The 20,652-nt window shown below is 37.4% G+C and overlaps 1 protein-coding gene across 2 annotated transcripts; it reads left to right on the forward strand.

Annotated features, from left to right (window-relative positions):
• Positions 1-1,326: 1,326 nt before the first annotated feature.
• efcab6 (EF-hand calcium binding domain 6) lies at positions 1,327-20,602 on the forward strand. 2 transcript variants are annotated; one of them, XM_017475063.3, is made up of 31 exons: positions 1,327-1,475; positions 3,816-3,981; positions 4,198-4,418; positions 5,731-5,810; positions 7,392-7,479; positions 7,592-7,728; positions 8,717-8,835; positions 9,031-9,140; positions 9,242-9,390; positions 9,484-9,567; positions 9,723-9,843; positions 10,629-10,805; positions 11,056-11,148; positions 11,695-11,855; positions 11,949-12,071; positions 12,192-12,366; positions 12,510-12,624; positions 12,714-12,838; positions 13,010-13,239; positions 13,336-13,423; positions 14,227-14,345; positions 15,056-15,211; positions 15,336-15,491; positions 15,633-15,837; positions 15,991-16,185; positions 16,523-16,750; positions 16,851-17,048; positions 17,225-17,408; positions 18,202-18,383; positions 18,548-18,697; positions 19,018-20,602. In XM_017475063.3, exons 2-31 carry the CDS (start codon positions 3,837-3,839, stop codon positions 19,138-19,140), a joined length of 4,437 nt encoding a protein of 1,478 aa, XP_017330552.1. In that variant the 5' UTR covers positions 1,327-1,475; positions 3,816-3,836; the 3' UTR covers positions 19,141-20,602. The 2 variants fall into 2 exon arrangements, with proteins under 2 accessions (XP_017330552.1, XP_017330553.1); XM_017475064.3 differs by having other exon boundaries at positions 1,327-1,466; positions 10,629-10,799; positions 19,018-20,601.
• Positions 20,603-20,652: the final 50 nt, after the last annotated feature.

The raw sequence follows: 20,652 nt of genomic DNA on the forward strand, positions 1-20,652 counted from the left end.
TGGCGAAGCTGACATGCCATTAGCTACCCAGTCTCCATGGAAGTGCACTAGCTCGAGGGAGGAACAGTCTGCGCTAGTGCAAACACGGAAAGAGAAATTTTACATTCGGCCCATCATCTTCAGCAATAAACACTCAACTATATATATTTGTAAAACTGTATGATTTAGCCTAAAAAAATCAAATGACGTAATTGTTTGGGGAAAAAATAATTAATTATATGTATATATATTTTTTATTATTATTTATTCGTTTATAATTTCGACGCACTCACCTTTTTAGAAAAATGACTTTTTTTTTATAAAACTTTATCCGGAAATAGTAAATAAATAAATAAATAATGGTTTCATCGATTATTGGCTCATAAAAATTTGGTAACTTCTATGGCTCGGTTAATGTATATTTCTAGAAATTAAACGATGACAAGATATGTAATAAAAATAAAAATAAATAACAAATATTGTTAGTATCTTGAGGACTGAAAAGCGCTTTTTCTATCCAGGGACCCCTTTAATTGTAAGAATAAATTCCACAAACCCCCCTCCCTCAGTACAGATTCATTTCATAAACATTGTTTAAATGTACAGGCCATAAGACAATAATCATTCATCTAGTTAAATGATGTGAAACAGACCAGCCTTATAGCATAAGCCTTATAGCATAAGCATTATAGCATAAGCATTATAAGCCTTATAGCATAGTTTCAGACAGCACTAGACTGCTCAGTGAGGCGATATAACAGCCGCACTGCTGCCACCTAGTGTATACTACTTATGTACACAAACTCATTTAAAATGTCAATAAACGATCATTTCCATCCATCCATCCATCCATCTTCTATACCGCTTATCCTTTTCACGGTCACGGGGAACCTGGAGCCTATCCCAGGGTGCATCGGGCACAAGCCGGGGTACACCCTGGACAGGGTGCCAATCCATCGCAGGGCGCTAAACTATCATTTGTACGTTTATAATTCCATAAACTGTTCACATACTACTGAACATAAGTATTAGTATCCAGTATGCATGTAGTCTACTATAACTGTACCATACATCTCTATCCCATAAAAACATTCAGAGTACACTCCACTTTGCCCACTTTTTAGTGCATTTTAGGATGTGTTCTTAAAACAGCTTTGCCTTTCATTAATAATAATAATAAAAAAAAAAACATCAGACTCTAAAATTTTCTACAACATTTTCAAGAGGTAAAAGTTCGACAAAAACTACTGACATACGCGTTTGTAAATAAATAAATAAATAAATAAATGTTTTGAAAAAAAATCTCTCCTGAGACAACAGTGGGCGGGATCAAAGCTCTGATAGACAGCACGCCTCCATGGCAGCACTGCGCGTCCTTGGTTTGTGTAAGTAACAGCGTAGCTATGTTAACTGACACCCTGAGCTACAGCTCTACAGTTTGTCTACTGACACAAAACAGGACGTGAGAAGCGGGATTTAACAAAGTTGTGAGTTGAGTGAGTTCTTTTTAAGGATGACACTTCCAAATACACTCTGGTTAAAGAATTATTTTCAACAGAAAACGTATATTCCCTGTACTTTAGAGACATTGTACTGTTCGTGAAGAGCTCTAACTGTTTACTTAACAAAAACACAAGATCAGAAAGATGAGATCTGTTTCTGTGAGATTATACTGGTATACTGTCATTTTACAAGTATTTTTTTTTTGTAGTGTAACTTATTGTCTGTTATTATAACTTATTGTATTGTCAAAAAAGTACATTTGTTTTTGCATATGAGACTCTGTAGGTTTCATGAACTTACATTTTTGCATAATAATAAATTTAAAAAACAAGTGTTGTTAAGATGTTAAGAATCTAAATATGTATTTCACAGTGAAGACACACTCAAGAGTAAAGTGTTTACAGAAAAGTTTGTTGTTAACATTTGCCTTAACTGAAAGAAAACATTTAATATTTAGGGCCCGAGCACTGCTGGTGCGAAGCCCTATTGGATCTGCTCCGTTTATTATTATTAATAAGAAGAAGAAGAGGAGGAAGAAGAAGGGGAAGAAGAATCTTTTCCGAAATGAATCGCATTTTAGAGGGCCTAAATATAGCTGAAAACTCACGAAACTTTGCAGACGCGTCAGAACCGGTGAAAATTTACATCTGATAGGGGTTCAAAATGAGTGTGTCAAAATGGCTCGATAGCGCCACCTACAAAATTTCAGCAATGTGCGCCTCACCTTTCACCTTTCATCCAATTAACATCATATTCGGTCAGTGTAATCTAAACGCCTTGGCGATGCTAAATTGCAAAGCTTTTAAGCTTTCGTTGAAGGGCATGTCTCTGGCGGCCTTACAAATTTTGATGAGAAACGAATCACATTTTTGAGGCCTAAGCATGCTCGAAAACTCATGCAACATCTCCATCTCAAGAGTGGAGAACATTTACATCTGATACAGGTTTGAGAATGGGATTGTGCAACAATGGATCGATAGCTCCACCTACAAAATTTCAATGATGTGCGACTGTCACTACATTTCACCTACGTATAAGAAATGTGGCAAATATGTGTAATTTGCCAATACATAAAAAAACTCAAAAAAAAAACTCATGCCCTAAACTCAACAGGAAGTCAGCCATTTTGACTTTTCTCTAAAATTTTTGCTCAGATGTTGCCATTTCCAGGCCTCGTACTTTAACGGACTCCTCCTAGAGATTTCATCGGATCGACATCATATTCAGTCAGTCTAATCTAAAGGCCTGGATGATGCTAAATTATGAAGCTTTTGCGTTTTCGCTGTACGGCGTGGGCGTGGAACTCTCACAAATTTCAATGTTTCACTATGAAACAGGAAGTTGTTATAAGTCAAACATGCAATGTCCAATCTGCTCCAAACTTCACAGGTTTGATAAAAGTCCCTGCCTGAAGACGTCTACATGCCAATATTCAGTTATAGTCATAGCACCACCTGCTGGCAACACGAACTGTCATGTTTTACACTAACTTAGACATACAATGTTCAATCTGCACCAAACTTCATAAGTTTCATACTAATTCTGGTGTGAAGACATCTACATGGCAATATTCAGTTATAGTCATAGTGCCACCTGCTGCCAACAGGAAATTACATGTTTTACATCAAGATACACTCCTAACAATTTGTAATTGCTAAAAATGCTTAAAAAAGTGGAATAGCATTCCCCTGCCAGAGCAGCCCCAACGTGCACACGGATGTGACGGCCCGTTCATCACTGCTTTCAGCTTTAATATTGATATTGGCTTATGCAATATTTATATAAATGAGCTCTCAAACCATTTTAGTCTAAAAAGCAAGCAATTTAATATATTAGAATGTCTCTCACGATATGTGGTTTTATACTGTACATTCAACATTCAAAATATCATGTACATTTTTCATTTTGTAATATTTTTATGTCAATGTACACACACAAAGTAGCAATACATCTTTGGAGAAGAAGGGAGAAATGCTGTGTAGGAGAAAGGCTCAGTCACCTGGCCTTAACTCAGTTGAGTGGTCTGGAAGAAAATATATATCTATCATATCTAAAAAGTTTGAGCGAGAAAAATATAAAGTATATCTAAACAGCTTGACAAATGCCTGGTCTGTCCTGCAAGAGCATCATTGTTTGTATGAAGAGAGTGTGAGAGAGTGTTTTGTAATTGTATATGCTAGTCCAATATTGTTATTGGTTAGTCTTTAATGTTCGGCTCTACAGCTATCAATGATGAAAACACTAGATGTTACAATTAACATTTATATTGATACATTCTTGATAAACAGACTCAAAATTCAGATACATTAAAATATTTCTAATGTAACTCTCAGGAGCTGGGACTCTAAGCAGTGATGACCTCAGCCATGCCCTCTAGCCAGAGTCTGGAGGACCTGAGGCCCATGTCACGGGGAATCACCATCATCCCCCGAAGCAGGAGCACTTCTCATACATCCAGCAGAGATGCTCAGAAGAGGAATAGCCTCAAGTGTAACTCTGGTAATAATCCATGAGCAGATTAGTGAGCTTTATATACTGGGACCTTTTTCTTTTTCAATTCTGACCAGAGATTCAGTAAGAGAGATGTTTTAAAGGTCCATCACAGTCTCCATGTTTGAAAGCAGTGTAGTACAGTTCTGACTAAGGCAAATAACTTTGTGCCAAACAGAAAATAAATATTGAAGAATTGAGCTTTTATATATTCCTTCTGTCTAGCCTCCTCTGTGCAGTCAGTGGCTGATGAGAGTCTGTCTTTAGTGGACATTGAGAACATGCTCTTGCAGAAAGTGAAGGACAGAAAAGATGACTTGAAGGCAGCTTTCCATGCCTTTGACCAGGAGGGCAGTGCCACTGTCACTAAAGGGGAGTTTCGCCGAGTAATAGAGGGCTTTCTTGTGCCACTCACTCAGTCTCAGTTTGATGGCCTTTTTGCAAAGGTGAGAAAATTCTTTACTTTGTTTACTTTTAGAAATACTCACTGTTATATACAGTACACATTAAAATGTTTATCAGATAATGGATATGTTCATGTATTGTTCAAAATTAGAATGTGAAAAATCATTAATTTAATTTTTTTTTTACTATCCTAATTTTCACTTTCTAACTTGGTGTCTTTCCTTAATGCATATTGTATATGGAATCTTTTAAAAAGTAATGCTTCCACCCCACCTTTTTTGTCACAGCAGAGCACTTCTAAAAGTTAGATATTTTTGCAATCAGGTTGCAGCTCTGGAGGCAAAAAAAACAAAAAAACAAATATGGACAAAAAAACTGAGATTAATGATATACTTAAAACAACTTATTTAAAATGTTTTAATTACTAACTTTACAAAATTGCAGTGTGACTATAAATAACAATGTATCTACACTATACAGTATGTCCAAAAGTATGTGGACCCCTGACCATTACACCTATATGTGGGCCTTCCTGAAATTGTACACAAAGTGTTAAGCATACAACTAAAAATATCTTTGTATGCTGTAGCATTACAATTTCCCTTCACTGGAACTAAGAGTCCCAAACCTGTTCCAGCATGACAGTGCCCCTGTGCACAAAGCAGGCTCCATGAAGACATGGTTTGCCAAGGTTGTAGTGTAAGAACTCAGTTGGGCTGCACAGAGCCCTGACCACAACCCTACTTAATACCTTTGGGATGAAGTAGAATGACAGCAGCACCCCAGGTCTCCTCACCCAACATCAGTGCCTGACCTCTTGCTCTCTTATAGCTGAATGAGCACAAATCTGCACATCCACGCTCCAAACTCTAGTGAAAAGCCTTCCCAGAAGAGTGGAGACTATTATAGCAGCAAAGGGGGACCAACACAATATTAATCCCCATAATTTTGGAATGGGATGATCAATACTCATATGTCCACATACTTTTGACCATATAGTGTACATTTTGGACTTTCACTGGTACCTTTGATGTGATGTCCCACTTTAAATGTCATTGTATACAGTCATGTCACACAAGCACCTCAAATTCTCTTGATTTTCTGCCTCCAAAGCTACACTGAAGGCAAAAAAAACCCTACTTCATCACCAGAGTTATATTAATCTTTATTACTGATAATAATAAACTAATCTATATAAGATAGTTAATTAGTCTTGTACGAGTATTGGTATGGTTACAGTGTATGCATTACATAAACAGGTTTTTTTTTTTTCATAACAGCACAAAATATGTTCTGTACTTTGTTAAAAATAAAAAGTGTGAAAGCACTCACTAACATTATATTTTGTTTTAGGTCCCAAAGAGAGGGAATGGAACTGTACCCTATAAGGAATTTCTACAACTATACTGCAAAGTCTCAACAGCATCAATTAGGTATCGTGTAATTACAGGAGGCTTTTCAGCATATTTATATAGTTATGTGAAAAAATAAGTACACCCCATGGAAATTGTTGGGGTTTTTTTTTTAACGTATTTTCACAAGCAAACCTTTGATTCTCTGTGAAACATATCCTATCAATAAAGTTGATACACACTATCAGACGACACAGAAAACTGACATTTTGTAGTAATTTTCACAATTTAAATGAACAAAAAAAACAGATCAGTCACATGGAAAAAGTTAGTAAACCCCTACATTTATCACATCTTCATATCCATAAAATTAGAATCAGGTGTTCAAGATCGAGTACCAGTGATCAGAACCTGCTTAGGGAGTGCAGGTGTTATTTAAAACTCTCATATCTAGTGTTTGGTGTTCCCTTTGCTATTGAGGTGTATGGTGTCATCATGCCAAGAGTTCTATAAGGCCTTCCAAAAAAAGGTTGTGGATGCCAATAAGTCTGGCAAGGGATTTAAAAATATCTCCAGATTATTTGAAATACATCATACCACTGTAAAGAAAATCATCTATAGATGGTGCAGATTTCAAACGACTGCCAATTTGTCCAGGACTGGTCATCCCAGCAACTTCAGCCCAAGAGCAGACTGTCTGATGCAAAAAGAAGTCTCCAAGAACCCCAAAATTTAATCTCAGGATCTGCTGGAAAGTCTTGCTTAGTTGGTGTCAAAGTGCATGCTTCTACAATCAGAAAACGATTGCGCAAATTTCACCTGTATGGGAGGTGTGCCAGGAAAAAGCTTTTGCAAGATAACAGTTTGCCAATGTGCATATAGGCAAAGACCAGGCCTTTTGGAATAATGTGCTCTGGACAGACGAATCAAAGATAGAGGTGTTTGGCCACAGTAACAGCAGACATGTTTGGCACAGACCAAAGACAGCTTTTCAGGAGAAGCACCTCATACCAACTGTGAAGCATGGTGGTGGAAATGTTATGGTTTGGGGTTGCTTCACTGCCTCAGGGACTGGACAGCTTGCATTCCTTGATTCAACTATGAATTCTGCATCATATCAAAGAGTGCTTAAGGATAATGTGAGGCCATCTGTCCGAAAGTTGAAGTTGAACTGAAAGTGGACATTTCAACAGGATATTGATCCTAAGCACACTAGCAAATCCACCAAGGAATGGCTCAAAAAGATTAAATGGAGGGTTATGGAATGGCCTAGTCAAAGCTCAGATTTGAATCCCATTGAAATGTTGTGGGGGGATTTGAATGGTCAAGAATTCCAGCAAGTTGGTGGACAATTATGCGAAATGCCTACAAGAAGTTATTTCTGTTAAAGGGGGAAATACTAGTTTCTGAGGCCGATGGTGTACTTACTTTCCACAGAGAAATATCACATCTATTTATATTTCTGTTGAATAAATGATTGAAAAAGCTAATTTTCCTTGTAGTTTTGTTCAAGTATATCAACTTTATTAATATTCACTGTTTCAAAGATGAACAAATATTTGCTTGTTCAAATATGTTGGAAAAATAGCAAATTTCCATGGGGTGTATTTATTTTTTAACATGATTGTATATACATGTTCAGGAACCTCTTTTGTTAAACAGGAGCATGTCATGCAACAGAATTCCCTCTGGAAGTGGAAGTCAGCGAAGTTGGCCTCTTGGAGAGCTACAGTGCCGCTTGAAGGATAAGGTGTGAAAATTGGTTGTAAAATTTTGCCTCCTTATATTTGTTGTGCAGTTTATAACACTGGATATTTTAAACGCACATAATTTAATTGTTTTTCTAATGTTGCTTTTAAAAGATTGGAGGCAATTTGAAAAACATAACGAGGGCTTTTCGCTTGTTTGATTATAACCGGGATGGACAAATACAGCAGCATGAACTGCGGAGAGTTCTGGAGAGTTACTGCTTTCCTCTGAGCCATCTGGAGTTTCGCAGGTTATAAATTTAAATCAGTATAATAGTGTGTAATGTGTAGAGCTGAATGGTGTGAAATGTCCTGTAACAGTGTTGAATTCCTCTTAACCACAGCAATTTGCTAGATTCTAACCATTTTCTATTTTTTGGTGAACAATATGCCATACTTTTTATTTGTTTATAGTTATAGTTATAGAGCACTAGTGAAAATGCTTCTATCTTACATTCCTTTCTAATTTAACAACAATTTTAGAAAAAAAATACAATCTTTGGAATATTTACATGAATTTCCAAGTTTCTTAATATTTGTCCCCTTTTTGCTTTAGTGACAGTGAACACTAGAGCTGGCATGGACTCCACAAGTTTGCGCAAAACCTTGTGATCCATTATTAGATCAAATCCATCATCTGAACCCATGCTTCAACAGAAGCAATGAGGAAAATCTGACCTTTTGTACAAAGGAGTTAACATGGTCAATATCACAAATTCACTTACATTTGAATAGGGACCTACAAATAATAATATTGAACATTTACTCAAAATTTGACAACCTTCTGTTTATTTCCAATTTGAAATGAAAAAATAAATAAAATCCCAGATTTTTAGTGTGGTTCAAGACTTTTCTCAGACCCCACTGTACATTTAATGTTGTTCAAACAGGTTATTTTCTGTTATCGCTTACTTTATAGCAGCTATCATTCCCTCACTTTCTTATTAAATTCAAACATCTTCTTACACAAAGATTCACCATATCAACAACTGTACTTAATAATAGCAGCACAATTTTTTCATCTGTTTATTATTTGATTTTGTGGCACATCCACTATACCTTGTAAATTGGCTGTTGCTATAGAAACACTGCTGTATTAGAATAAGTACATTAATATAAATCTGTGACTTACCTTGCAATTGGAACTACTGTTAGAGCTGCTGTTATTAAAAAATTAATCCACACTTTCTGACCAATCAGAATTCAGAATTCACTGGAGTTTAATGTTGATGATTGCAGGCTATGGTCACATTACAGCCCGAATAACTCACAGACGATATCCTACAAAGAGTTTCTCGAGAAGCTTGGTGTTGATTGTGAGAACTACCGGAAAATTGCTCCAGACTCAGAAAAACTGGGTAATGTTTAATATAATGACTCGTGTCAAGACTTCTTAAGATACTGTTGATGATCCTTTTTTATGCAGATTACATTCAATATCATTTCACACTACATTTTTTCCTCTTTGCACTCTTAAATATGTTAAATAATCTTGCACGTTTTGTTATGGTATGAGAATTCTTTTTTGATTACTATTGAAAAACCTATTTAAGCTTTGAACTGGGATGCAGCTAACCAGACTAAAGCAAGACCCAGGAGCAGGACATCAGCTTGGGAGACCCAGATTAGTTTAGATGAAATCCACACCATGTTTCTGAAGAAAGTGAGAACCTAATACATTAACGTTCATTCAAATTACAGTCAAATTTCTTCATATCAAAATATCTTCAACTCAGAATAAACTCTGTGTATTTTGTGCTACAGATGAGTGTAAATTATCCTGTTGTGGAGAAAGCACTTCAAGCCTTAGATGTTGCAGACAGCGGTATTGTCTCTTATGATGACCTGAAGTCAGTTCTGAGCAGTTTCCTTTTTCCAATCAATCACAGCTCATTTTTGGGCCTCTTAAACAGGTATGAGATTGATTATTTTGTGTAGTTGTGTAATATCAATACATTAGTGCATTGTATCTTGCTTGAAATGCATGCCATTTTGACTGAACATAGATTTGGAGTGAACCCTGCAGAGCCTGTACAGTGGAGAAAGTTCATAGCTCTATTCAGGGAAGAGGAGCAGATGTTACCTGCTGTGTGAGTCAAAGTCATAACATTTCTGCTTTAGAAACTCACACTCAGATAACAGCAAACCATGTTGAGTAACATGGAAGCTAAAATAAATTATTTCAATAATCAAGCTAAGATCATATTATCATATTATCATAATTTTTTTTTTCTGTCTTCATTAGGAAAGATGCAGGTCCTGCTGCCTGTAAGCTGTCTAGTATTGAAGAAGTCTTGCCAAAGTTACGAGAACAGATACTTGAGGTGTTTCCTCATCTAAAGAGAGCCTTTCTGGTCTTTGATGAGGTTTGTTAAGGGTTTTTAAAGGTAGCATAATCTTTTAAACCTCTACTGTGCAACACACAAGACTACATAATAAAGCTCCATCAAGCTCCTTCACAGTTGTTAAACTACACGGACATTGAATTCATTTTTATGTTAATTAAGCATTAAGCAGATTTGTTTGTTTGTTTGTTCATTTTCTTTCTGCTTTTCCTGATTTCTCTATCCCTGGCCACTGATTTCAGCTCCTCCTGGGGGATCCCTAGATGTTCCCAAACCAGTTGTGAGATATAATCTCTCCATTCCATCCATTTTCCAAACTGCTTATCCTACACAGGGTTGCAGGGGAGCCTGGAGCCTGTCCCAGGCAACTCAGGGCTCAAGGCAGGGGACAGGCGCCAACCCATTGCAGGGAAAAATCGCACACACATTCACACACCCATTCACACACTATGGACAATTTGAAAATGACAATCAGCCTACAGTGCATGTCTTTGTACTGGGTGAGGAGACCGGCGTAACCGGAGGAAACCCCCGATGCACGGGGAGAACATGCAAACTTCGCACACACAGGGGAAACAGGCTTCAAACCATGGAGGTGCAAGGCAAACGTGCTAAGCACCAAGCCACCATGTATAATCACATAATCTCTCCAGCGGGTGTTTGTTGTTGTTGTTGTTGTTGTTGTTTTATTTCTTTCATTTTATTTTATTTTTGTTTAATTTAGTTTAGTTTAAATGGGGTTAAACTGTGTGTGTGTGTGTGTGTGTGTGTGTGTGTGTGTGTGTGTGTGTGTGTGTTTTTTCCAGAACAGAACTGGGCTGGTCAGTCGGGGTGACCTGCGGAGGCTACTGGAGAGTCTGACCTTCACTCTGACAGATGAGCAGTTCAGAGGACTGACAGATCTCCTCCATGTGCCACACTCAGGATCCATCAGCTATCAGCACGTCCTGGACTTTTTTCAGAAGGAAAAGCCAGCGGTAGTGGTATCATAACATGTTCAGTCTGACCCAATCTATGACTCAATTTAAACAATTAATTTGAGTAAACAGAAATGCAAAATGAACAGTTGACCGACTTGCTCTCTTTAAAGTTTGAATTTCATGTCTGTCAGTCATAGATTATGATGAACATGCAATAGTTTGTTATAGTTATTGTAACAGTAGAGTTGTGTGTTGTGTAAGTGTTGTGTGTGAGTGTGAGCACTGCTGTAGCATCAGTCTGTGTCTATAACAGGTTCAGGAACAGATCAGCGAGTCTACAGAGAAGCCAGAGGTTCAGACCCAGCCTACTGCTGAATCTCCTTCAGCCACAGCAGCCTGGACTGTAGTAAGTGCACTTTATAAATCATCTACGAACTTGTTTGAGGACCATAAAATATTGTATACATGGAAAATATTTATGTTGGGTTTACAAGAAAACATAATTAGACAACATCATTGGATTTCTTTTTTAATAAATCTAGTGCCAATGAATATACAAATTCAACACATGCACTTCACCCCTGCCCCGATAAAAGAAATGTACTGAAAATATACATGAATTAACATAATTTTCATATGGTCAACATTTCTGTATTAAACATTCTTTATTCTAAGATTTTGAGATACTGGATTTTTGATTTACATGAGCTGTAAATCGTAATAATCGAGATAAAAAAATAAGCTTGAAATATTTCACTTTATGTGTAATGAATCTAGAATATAAAAGTTCCACTTTTTGAATTAAACTACAGGAAAAAATGAACTTTTCCAGGATATTAAAATTTTTTTAGATGCACCTGTAGTTATCAGTATTGGTAAAACCCACTAGTGGTCAACCGCTAGTCTTTATTATTTTCAAGATAATGCCTAAACCATTATATGTCATTTGTAGGTAGAAGGGGTTCTGAAGGAGCAGCTATCTGAGCATTATGCTTCACTGATGTCATCTCTAAGCGAGACTGACCCGATTCAGTGCTGCACTATTCCTCCTGAAGACTTGAGAAAGCTCCTCCAGCAGTATGGACTACCACTGTCTGACAGCCACTTTAACAAGTGAGAAAGTTATGTTACACTGTTGCCAATACTACATAAGCATGGACTGATTCTCTTACCATAGCCACATTTCTCTTTGCTTTCATTCTCTAGGCTCTGTGAACCATTTATGGAGTCTGGAGCAGTGAACTACAAGTTGTTATTGACGAGCCTTGGTATGTCCATGAGGAACGACATGACAAAGAGTGTAAACAAGGGTCTTAGCTTGATTGAGAGGTTGGTTTCAAGACATAAGGAAAGGAAAAATAAATATGTGAATTTTAGTCTGTCTTACAGTGCTTGTTGGAGCATTTGCCATGTAGAATTTATACTCCCATTCATCTATGTTGAGTACAGAAATGAGAGTGCTTATCAAGTTAATGTGGAGAGTGTTAAAAAGCAAGCTGTGGTGAACGTTGTTCTGAAGAAACTCAGAGACAGGTTGCAGATGCGTGGGCTCACACTTCAGCAGTGTCTGATGGACACCAGCAGAAGCTCTGCATCTGTACTTGATCTGAGAGATTTCCAGAAGGTATGATAATTATCACAAACTGTGCATTTGTAAAAGCATTAACTTTAAATCTTTTATCTAAAACCCTTGTGATAATTGTGTGTAGGAAAGAACACATTGATCTCTGTATTGTTCAATTTCTGTATTGCTGATGCTTCTCTTAGATTCTGGATGAGTGTAGAATTTCCCTGCAAGCGCCACAATTTCAGGCTCTCATCCAAACTCTTGGTTTCTTCAATGGACCGATCTCCTTTTCAGACTTTATAGACAAATATGAAGGTATGAGTTAGAACTCAAGCTATAGTAAAAACAGATTTGTACTTTTTGACCAAGAAGTGCAAAAACTTCTTTTGCCTTTTTCCACAAAGGTGCAATAGCAAAAGAAAACAATGAAAAGCATCACACAATCTCAAATAATATTAAGGTCAACAGCTTTATGTCTGCAGAGGATTGTTTAAATCAGCTTGAGGCACGCATCAAAGAATGTCACAGGGTAAAACACTTCCTATGACTTATTTAATCAGTTTATTTGACTGGTTGTCTACATTTAATCTGCCTCTAAATCAGATATGACCTATTTAACACAATTCCCACCCCTGTTCTCAATATATACAAAATAAATCACTTGAAAAAGTGAAATAACTGTCATATAATTTTCTCTTAGGATGTTTTAACAGCGTTCCGACTGATGGACAGAAACAGAGATGGACTGGTGAACTACAATGACTTTAGAGTGCTGTTTAACAGCCTAAGATTTGTGACTAAAGAGAAAGAGTACCACAGACTGCTTGAGCTGCTGGGCTTTAAGTCTGGCTCTACTATTAACTACGCTGAGTTCTACAGCAAAATTCGGTCCGACAGGAAGACCGGAGTTAATCTCATCACTAGTATGACGTGAGTGCTTCAAACTTCAAACACATTGTGAAATAATTGCATTATTATGCAGTGCAAGGTCATTCATATCTTTCTTTCATGTGTCTTTGTGTCCAGAGCTGATCAGTTACTTGATCGAGCTTGTGAACAGGTTCATGCCTATCTGGTGGCCACTGCACAAACAAGGGGGTCAGAGCTCTCAAAGGTGAATAATGCGTTCAAAAGCTTTTCCTACTCACTATTTATAGTTCTGTGAAAGTTATAGATGTTGCTGTGTGACTGAAAATTGTAGCTGAAAGGTGTCAAAAATAATAGGAGATTTATTTAAGGTATGTTCATACATGCTGCGACAAAGTGACCAGAGACCATTCATTTTCAATGAGAGCTGGCAACTTCCATCTAGTTACGTGAGAAAGTTGAGAATATTTTAACTTTATGCAATTTTGATTGACTTGGTGCAGCAACTACCAGTGAGAGTGAAGATAATAGACTGCTTGTGATCTGTGATCCGCCATACTCCCTGCGAGTCTCAATTGTTTCGTGGACCGAGACAGTCCGGCGCTTGCGCTTTCGCAACAGATAGATTGCCGCAGTGGCAATGAGCACACACTGCCTCTCCTTCATCTCGGTTAGGATATGATGCATATATACACCAGTGAATTTTATATACAAACGCTTTCTCTCCAGAATATATCATTTTAGTGGCAAGAAAACTGATTTGTTGTCAAAAGTAGAATGCTAGATGCGCTACCCACTGATAAAGGTTACTATGGAAAGCAGTAATAGGAACGCCTACTGGGGACCTCAGAGTACAGGGACTGGTGACTTGCAGCGATAAAATCCCTGTATGAATGAACGTACCCTCTACAATACTAAACACCAATTACTATATAATAATTCAAATGATTTCCACTTTAAACCATGTTTTTTGAGCCTTTGCTTTTATTCCTCCTTACTGTATCTGGCGTTTTAAAATGAATGGTTTCACAAATTTTTGTGTCTTTACAGGCTTTTACCCAGTATGGTGAAGATAGTGAAAGCAGGATCACCAGAAATGATTTGAGGCATATACTTTACAAGTACTACTTGCCCATTACTCCTAGAGAATTTGAGAAAATATGGGCGAGGTATACTTTCTCTATTAACTAGGTTTAATAATATGTAAGGGATACATATATGATGGGATGTGCTGTTGTAGGAAAATAATTAACGATGGTGTGGTGTTGGAAGTTGATTCTTTTCAAACAACCCCTGAGTGTTTAGACTTCGTGTACCACAGCAATATATTTATTAATGAATGACACATTGTATTTTTTAGTTACATTTAATGTACTTTTTATCCATTTATAGATACATTATGTTGTGGAAGGTCCACAAAAGTTTATCAGTTTACATGATGGGAGCTATAAAGACATCCTCATTACCGTTCCTTTTTTTCTTGAAGTGAATAAGACAAAAAAAAAATTCAGCTTATCGTGTTATTGAGAATCCACCAAACCTGCCATCCTCATGAAATTTCACTGACACTGGACAGTCTTTCCAAAATGCTAAATAAACATCTCATAGAAAACCATATCAGTAATTATACACATTTTTATACATTTTGTTATTATTATTCACATTTTCATACTATTTCCCAGTGAGTTAGCCACTAGTATGGAAACAATAACATTATGACAAGTGCCCTTTAATTTGCCCTTCAGCTGGCATTTTCAGAGCTATCGTTACAGAAAATTAATTAACACTTTCTGACTTATCAGAATTGAAAATTCAACAGCACTGTGATATAAATATAGCTTCGGGATAGATAAGCTGATGTCAGGTACATTATGCTTAGGTATGATGATGAAGGGAAAGGATACGTCACTCATACAGAGTTCCTGAACAAGGTGAATATCACACCACATGAGTCTCCAGAGTCTCCAGTGGGAAAGACCATCTGCAGAACAGCTTCACAGAACTTTCTAACTGAGACAGAACTGCACAGTCTAAAGTGAGTAACCTGTCTAGGAATACTTTAGTCATGCTTAACCATAAATTTCACCAGTTTTAGTGTTTTTGAGCATAATTTACTGCCATTTAACAGAGTCTATAAAATTAATTGTGCCTCTTTATAGGGAGTGTTTAAAACTTAGCTTTGAGGATGTGCACCAGAGTCTGGAGGAATTGGATAAGAGGGGAGATGGTCATGTGACAGCAATGGATCTGTTGGCTCTGTTACAGACACATGGATTCCAGATAGAGGATCACCAATTATTGGGTCTAATCATCAAGTATTGCAATGTTCCATAAAAACACACTGATATATCAAGTGGTATATAGTTGTGTATCAGCCCCAGATGTTCTAAAGATATTTTATAGTAGAATGAGATCACACAGTCTTTATCATTATTTTCTCCTCTCTTTTCCTGCAGCCTTGGACTTGATGTCTGTAAGCTGTCATACCATGATTTTCTGGACCGTATTCTTGGGCCAAGAGTCAGTAGAAGGTCTGTTATGGCTTCTCCAGTCAGTCCATACATGATGTCTTCAGGAGATAGTGTAGAAAATCTCAGCCCTGACAGAGCCTTACAGAAGGTCAGAGAACTCGTCACAAACTCTTTGGATACTCTGTCCAAGGTAGGGTCTACTGCTTTAACTAATCTTGGACTGAATGGTGTTGTACAGCACTGGGCAGCTATTTTTTTGATCAATCAGTGTAGCAATTCGATGGTTAGTGACAAAACAAACAGCATTTGAATAATCACTTTTCTGGTGCTTTCATAATTCCAGGCATTCACAGCATTTGATAAGACTAGAAATGGCAAGATAGCTCAGGCAGAGTTTCGGCGAGTGCTGGACCATTTTTGCATCAAGCTCTCCGATGTGCAGTATAGACACCTGCTAGCTAAGCTGTCAATCAAAGAAGAGGAAAGCAAGGTGGACTGGAAGCAGTTTCTCCACATCTTCAATCTTCACAACCAAGAGGTTAAAAAAAACATGAATAATTTAATGACACAATTGCATTTGATAGATAGATTTAATAGAGCGAGAGTGGCATAGTGGTGCAGTGAGCTCGGGTTAACTCTTACGTATGTTCTCCACATGTCTGCATGGGTTTCCTCTAAGTTCTCCAGTTTCCACCCACATCACAAAACACGCCAGTAGGTGGATTGGCTACACTAAATTGCACCCAGTGTTCCTAGGATAGGATCCAGATCCACTGCCACCCTGACCAGGATAAAGCACTTACTGAAGATAAAACAATGAATTTATTAGACATATCTTCCACAACATCCAGGTGTGTTTATTTATTTCATTACAGACATCTGAGGAGTGGCTGGAGAAAATCAACAAGGTACACCTCCCTAACCAGACATGCCTTCTGCCAATCAGTGATGTACTAGGACGGATCCAGGAGGTTGTTTCTGCTCGAATTTACACCATCACCAAGGAAATGGTGGATTTAGATTATGCTGGCGTAAATACCATTTCAAAAGAGGACTTCAGGACCATCTGTGACCACCACTTCATGAGACTTACTGATGAACAGGTGAGTCTTAATGACAATATCTAAATTTAAAATGTAAAATATTACTAAACAAATAGCTCTTCATTCCATTAAACAATAAGCTGTAAATGTGAACTTTCAGTTTGAAGCTTTGTGGAAAATGTTGCCAATCAATATCTTTGGAAATCTGGATTACCGTGAGTTCCTGAAGAAGTTCAGTAGAGAACCTATAGATCAAGGAAGTACTAGAGGATCACCTTCTCCTAGTCCATCAGAGAGATCACCAGTTGCTCTACCGCAGTGCCCAAAAACAGCACCCTGCAGCCATGGGAGAAGCAAGGTGTTATTATATATCTCTTTGTACACACCTGCCTGATAATCCTGATCACTGTTTAGGGAAAAAAAACTCTCTTTTTTTCCTTTAGGTGCTTACATGTGCATGGCTCAAATCCTTTGTTTTGTACAGCAACATGACATTAACATGGTAAAATTGAACGGAACCCTTTTCTTGTCCAGTCATTAGCCCCCGAGCAGCTCAGGCCTTCCTCTGCAGTCTGTGGACGGTCTACATTGTCGAACTCTGAAGCCTTGGAGAGGAGGCTGCGCGCCCAGATCCGGTCATGCTGGCAAGAGGTCCAGAGAAGATGCAGGGAGGCTGACACAGGAAGCAATGGGGAGATTGATGTAGAGACTTTCTTAGGTATGGCTAAAACAATAATATGGATAATAATAAGATAAAATGTACTGCAATAACATCACTGTTATCATTTCAAAAGTTCACAAATATGTGGTGGCTTGCTGCTAGCCGTGCTAGCCTCCCTGATTGGTAACTGTAATGTGATAGGAGAGATCTACTTAGGGGTTGGGATTTGGCAAATGACCATATTGCAGGGGAAAAAATCAAGAAAGAAGCAAATAAACAAAGAAACAAGCAAAAAAAAATTTCATTAGTCAGTTTTTAACTTTGAGACCATGCTTTGATACCATGTGGGTGGTGATGGTAAAGTAATACTGACTAAACTCTCAGTCATTATGAACAATTCATCTCATTTGTTCCTGTGGCTATTAGATTATTAAATATTGAGTCTGTTTAGCCATCCAGCCCTCACCTTATATTCAGAAATCACAGCATGCTACCTTTGGCAGAAACCCAACAATGACGTATGGTGTTGGTAGCATCATGTACAGCATGGCCTTGTCCTCTTGGTTTTTTCTCTGACTAATGTCCTATTTACCCAGTCACTGACTTCTGATTGACAACTCCCTGTACAGAAGTACTGTTGTGTGTTCTTCTCTCTTTTTTTTTAATAATAGATTTAGTGATGTTCCATTTGGGAACTTTGAGATCGTTTTATAATGAAACCCTGAATTTTCTTTCCTTTTGATGGGAAGTAGCACCTCAGGATACCTATGCAATTGGAGTTTCAGTGCACAGAGTCTGGTTACACTGGCTACAGAATTATAATTATTCACTGCTGTGTAAATGTCCACAGGCATACTGGAGGAGTTCCATATTAGCCTAACACATTCTCAGTTTGAGCAGTTGTCTGAGAAGTATAATATCAGAAGCAAGGAGAGTCTTTCCTACCCAGAATTCCTGCAGCACTTTGTGCTTATGCTTAAACCTCAAGCCAACACTTTCACCCGCAGACGCAAGCTGCACGTGCCATCAACAGTAAGGCTTTGTTACTTATTACTTGCTAATGAGCTGTTCACATTCTGAGATTTTTAGCACTGTACTGTATTTACAGTATAGATACTGTATAATCAGGATGGAAAGGTGTATATGACAGATCTACAGCATTTTAAAATATAATATGTCTCATCTATATTCTACAGATGAGTTCAGGGCCACTGAGTAAGCAGTGCATAGATACCTTGCTCAGGCTGTGTCCTTCTGTCCAGCTTTACTGGAGGACCATGAAGCAGGCGTTTATCTCCTGTGACAAGGAACGCACAGGAAAGATTTCTCTTCAGGATTTCAGAAAAGTAGTTAATACTACCCTACCTTTAACTCATACAGTCCTTACTATCATCCAACATTACCCTGTATAGTATATGATACTGCATATTATGTAATAGAAGTGATAGTACTTTTTTTCTTACAAAGTGCCTTGCTCTGGCAAGCAGCAAATGCATTTTTGCATATTTTTATTTTGAAGGCATGAGCAAAAGACTGGCTAGTACATTAGAAATGCAAAGAGAAGTGATGTATGGATATTTGAGTAGCTTATAATACAACATGCATTTATCTTACCTTAATCCTTTTTAATAAGCTGCACTAATTTACATGTTTGTCATCTCAACAGGTTTTGAGACAGTACAACATCAATCTCTCAGAGGAAGACGTCTTTCATCTTACATCTTTCTTTGATAAGAACATCTCAGGATGTATTTCATACAATGAGTTTCTGAGCATTTTACAAAAATAAATGCAGAGCCATCTTGTATTGTATTGTAATAGTACAACATAGTGTGCAGGGGTGGACAAATCAGTAGACAAGAACATGTTTTTATTGTTTTATTTGTAGTTGTGGACAATAGGCTCAGCAGGCTAACAGTCACTGTTTTTTTTTTCTTCTCTAGTGTAACAAACAGAGAAAGAAAAAAAAAAACCCTGCTTCTTATTGGCTTTTACAAAACAAGCATGTACTTTTTTACTGTAGTATGTGCAACTTGTTCTGATCCCACCGCCTGCTGCACTACTCACAGCCGGTTTTACTGTTCATATTATTTGACATATGACCTTTTGACACATAATCTTTTCAGAATCAGGAACACACAGGCATATTGAAACGCTGATGAATCCAAGAGAAAATAAAGTGCAGCGCAAAGTGGTCATGTGACTCCAAGCACAGCATACAGTCACCTTAAATAATATTGAGGCATCGGTGAGCCAGAGGATTGATCAGGAACCACTGTTAAAACAATGCACTTGCTCTTTTATAGGCTTATAGAACAAATGCAGTCTTGATAATTACAAATCCCATTACACGTCGTACAATTGCTAGACATAACAAAAACTAGATAAAGTTCCAGTATAATTCACATAGTAAAAATAAACAAACAGCACAGTACTATGCTAACAAGTAAGACTTACTGTAACAGAGTGACAGTAACATTAAACTCCTAACATTAGAGATGCCCCAGAGTATGCATATTAAGACTTGCTCATGGCAGCGAGGTTACAATATCTTATATGTACAATACAATATCTACAGTATCTTTTATGTGTCATAATACCAGCTGTGCTACTTCAAACACTGCTTTAGAAAAGGATAATGACTATGGCAAAGATATACGCCACGCAGGAGTATATTTTATATACTTGTTTGTGTCTGTATTAAAGCACATAACTCTGTAATTAATAAGTCAGCATATGTTATTGCATTATTTTAGCCTAGTCAGTAATGGGAAATCAACACATGTGACTGGGCAAGCATATTGAAGCTTACACTTATCCAGTGGGCTATATAACAGATTTGTCCACACTTGGTGTGTTCTATTAGTTATTTATTTGTTTATTATTAATACAAAACAATTATTTTGCAGTTATCCTATTACTGTTCTTCATTTAAAACTTAAAATTCAGTTATTTCCCACTTGTGAATTTCACAATTTCTGAAGCTCAGGTAACTTTCAGGGTTGTTTAGGTGCCAATACTGTTCATTTAATAAAAGATAACAAAAGAAAACAATCTGTGTTAGTAGTGCTTATAGTTACAGTGAACCCTGTCTGAGGTACAGCTTGGCTCAGGCTGACTGAGGAATGATACACAATAACAGGCCGGGTCACAGAGTTCAGCAATGATTATTATATAAAACAATTGAAAGTAATAATGGACTCATCATTTACACTAGTAAGTGTGTAAGGATCATATACCAACATGTAGCAATACCACATATCAATTCCATAAAGAAGAAGAAAGGAGCAAACTTATTAGA

The sequence above is a fragment of the Ictalurus punctatus genome, chromosome 8 (assembly GCF_001660625.3).
Source record: "Ictalurus punctatus breed USDA103 chromosome 8, Coco_2.0, whole genome shotgun sequence".
Classification (NCBI taxonomy): domain Eukaryota; kingdom Metazoa; phylum Chordata; class Actinopteri; order Siluriformes; family Ictaluridae; genus Ictalurus; species Ictalurus punctatus.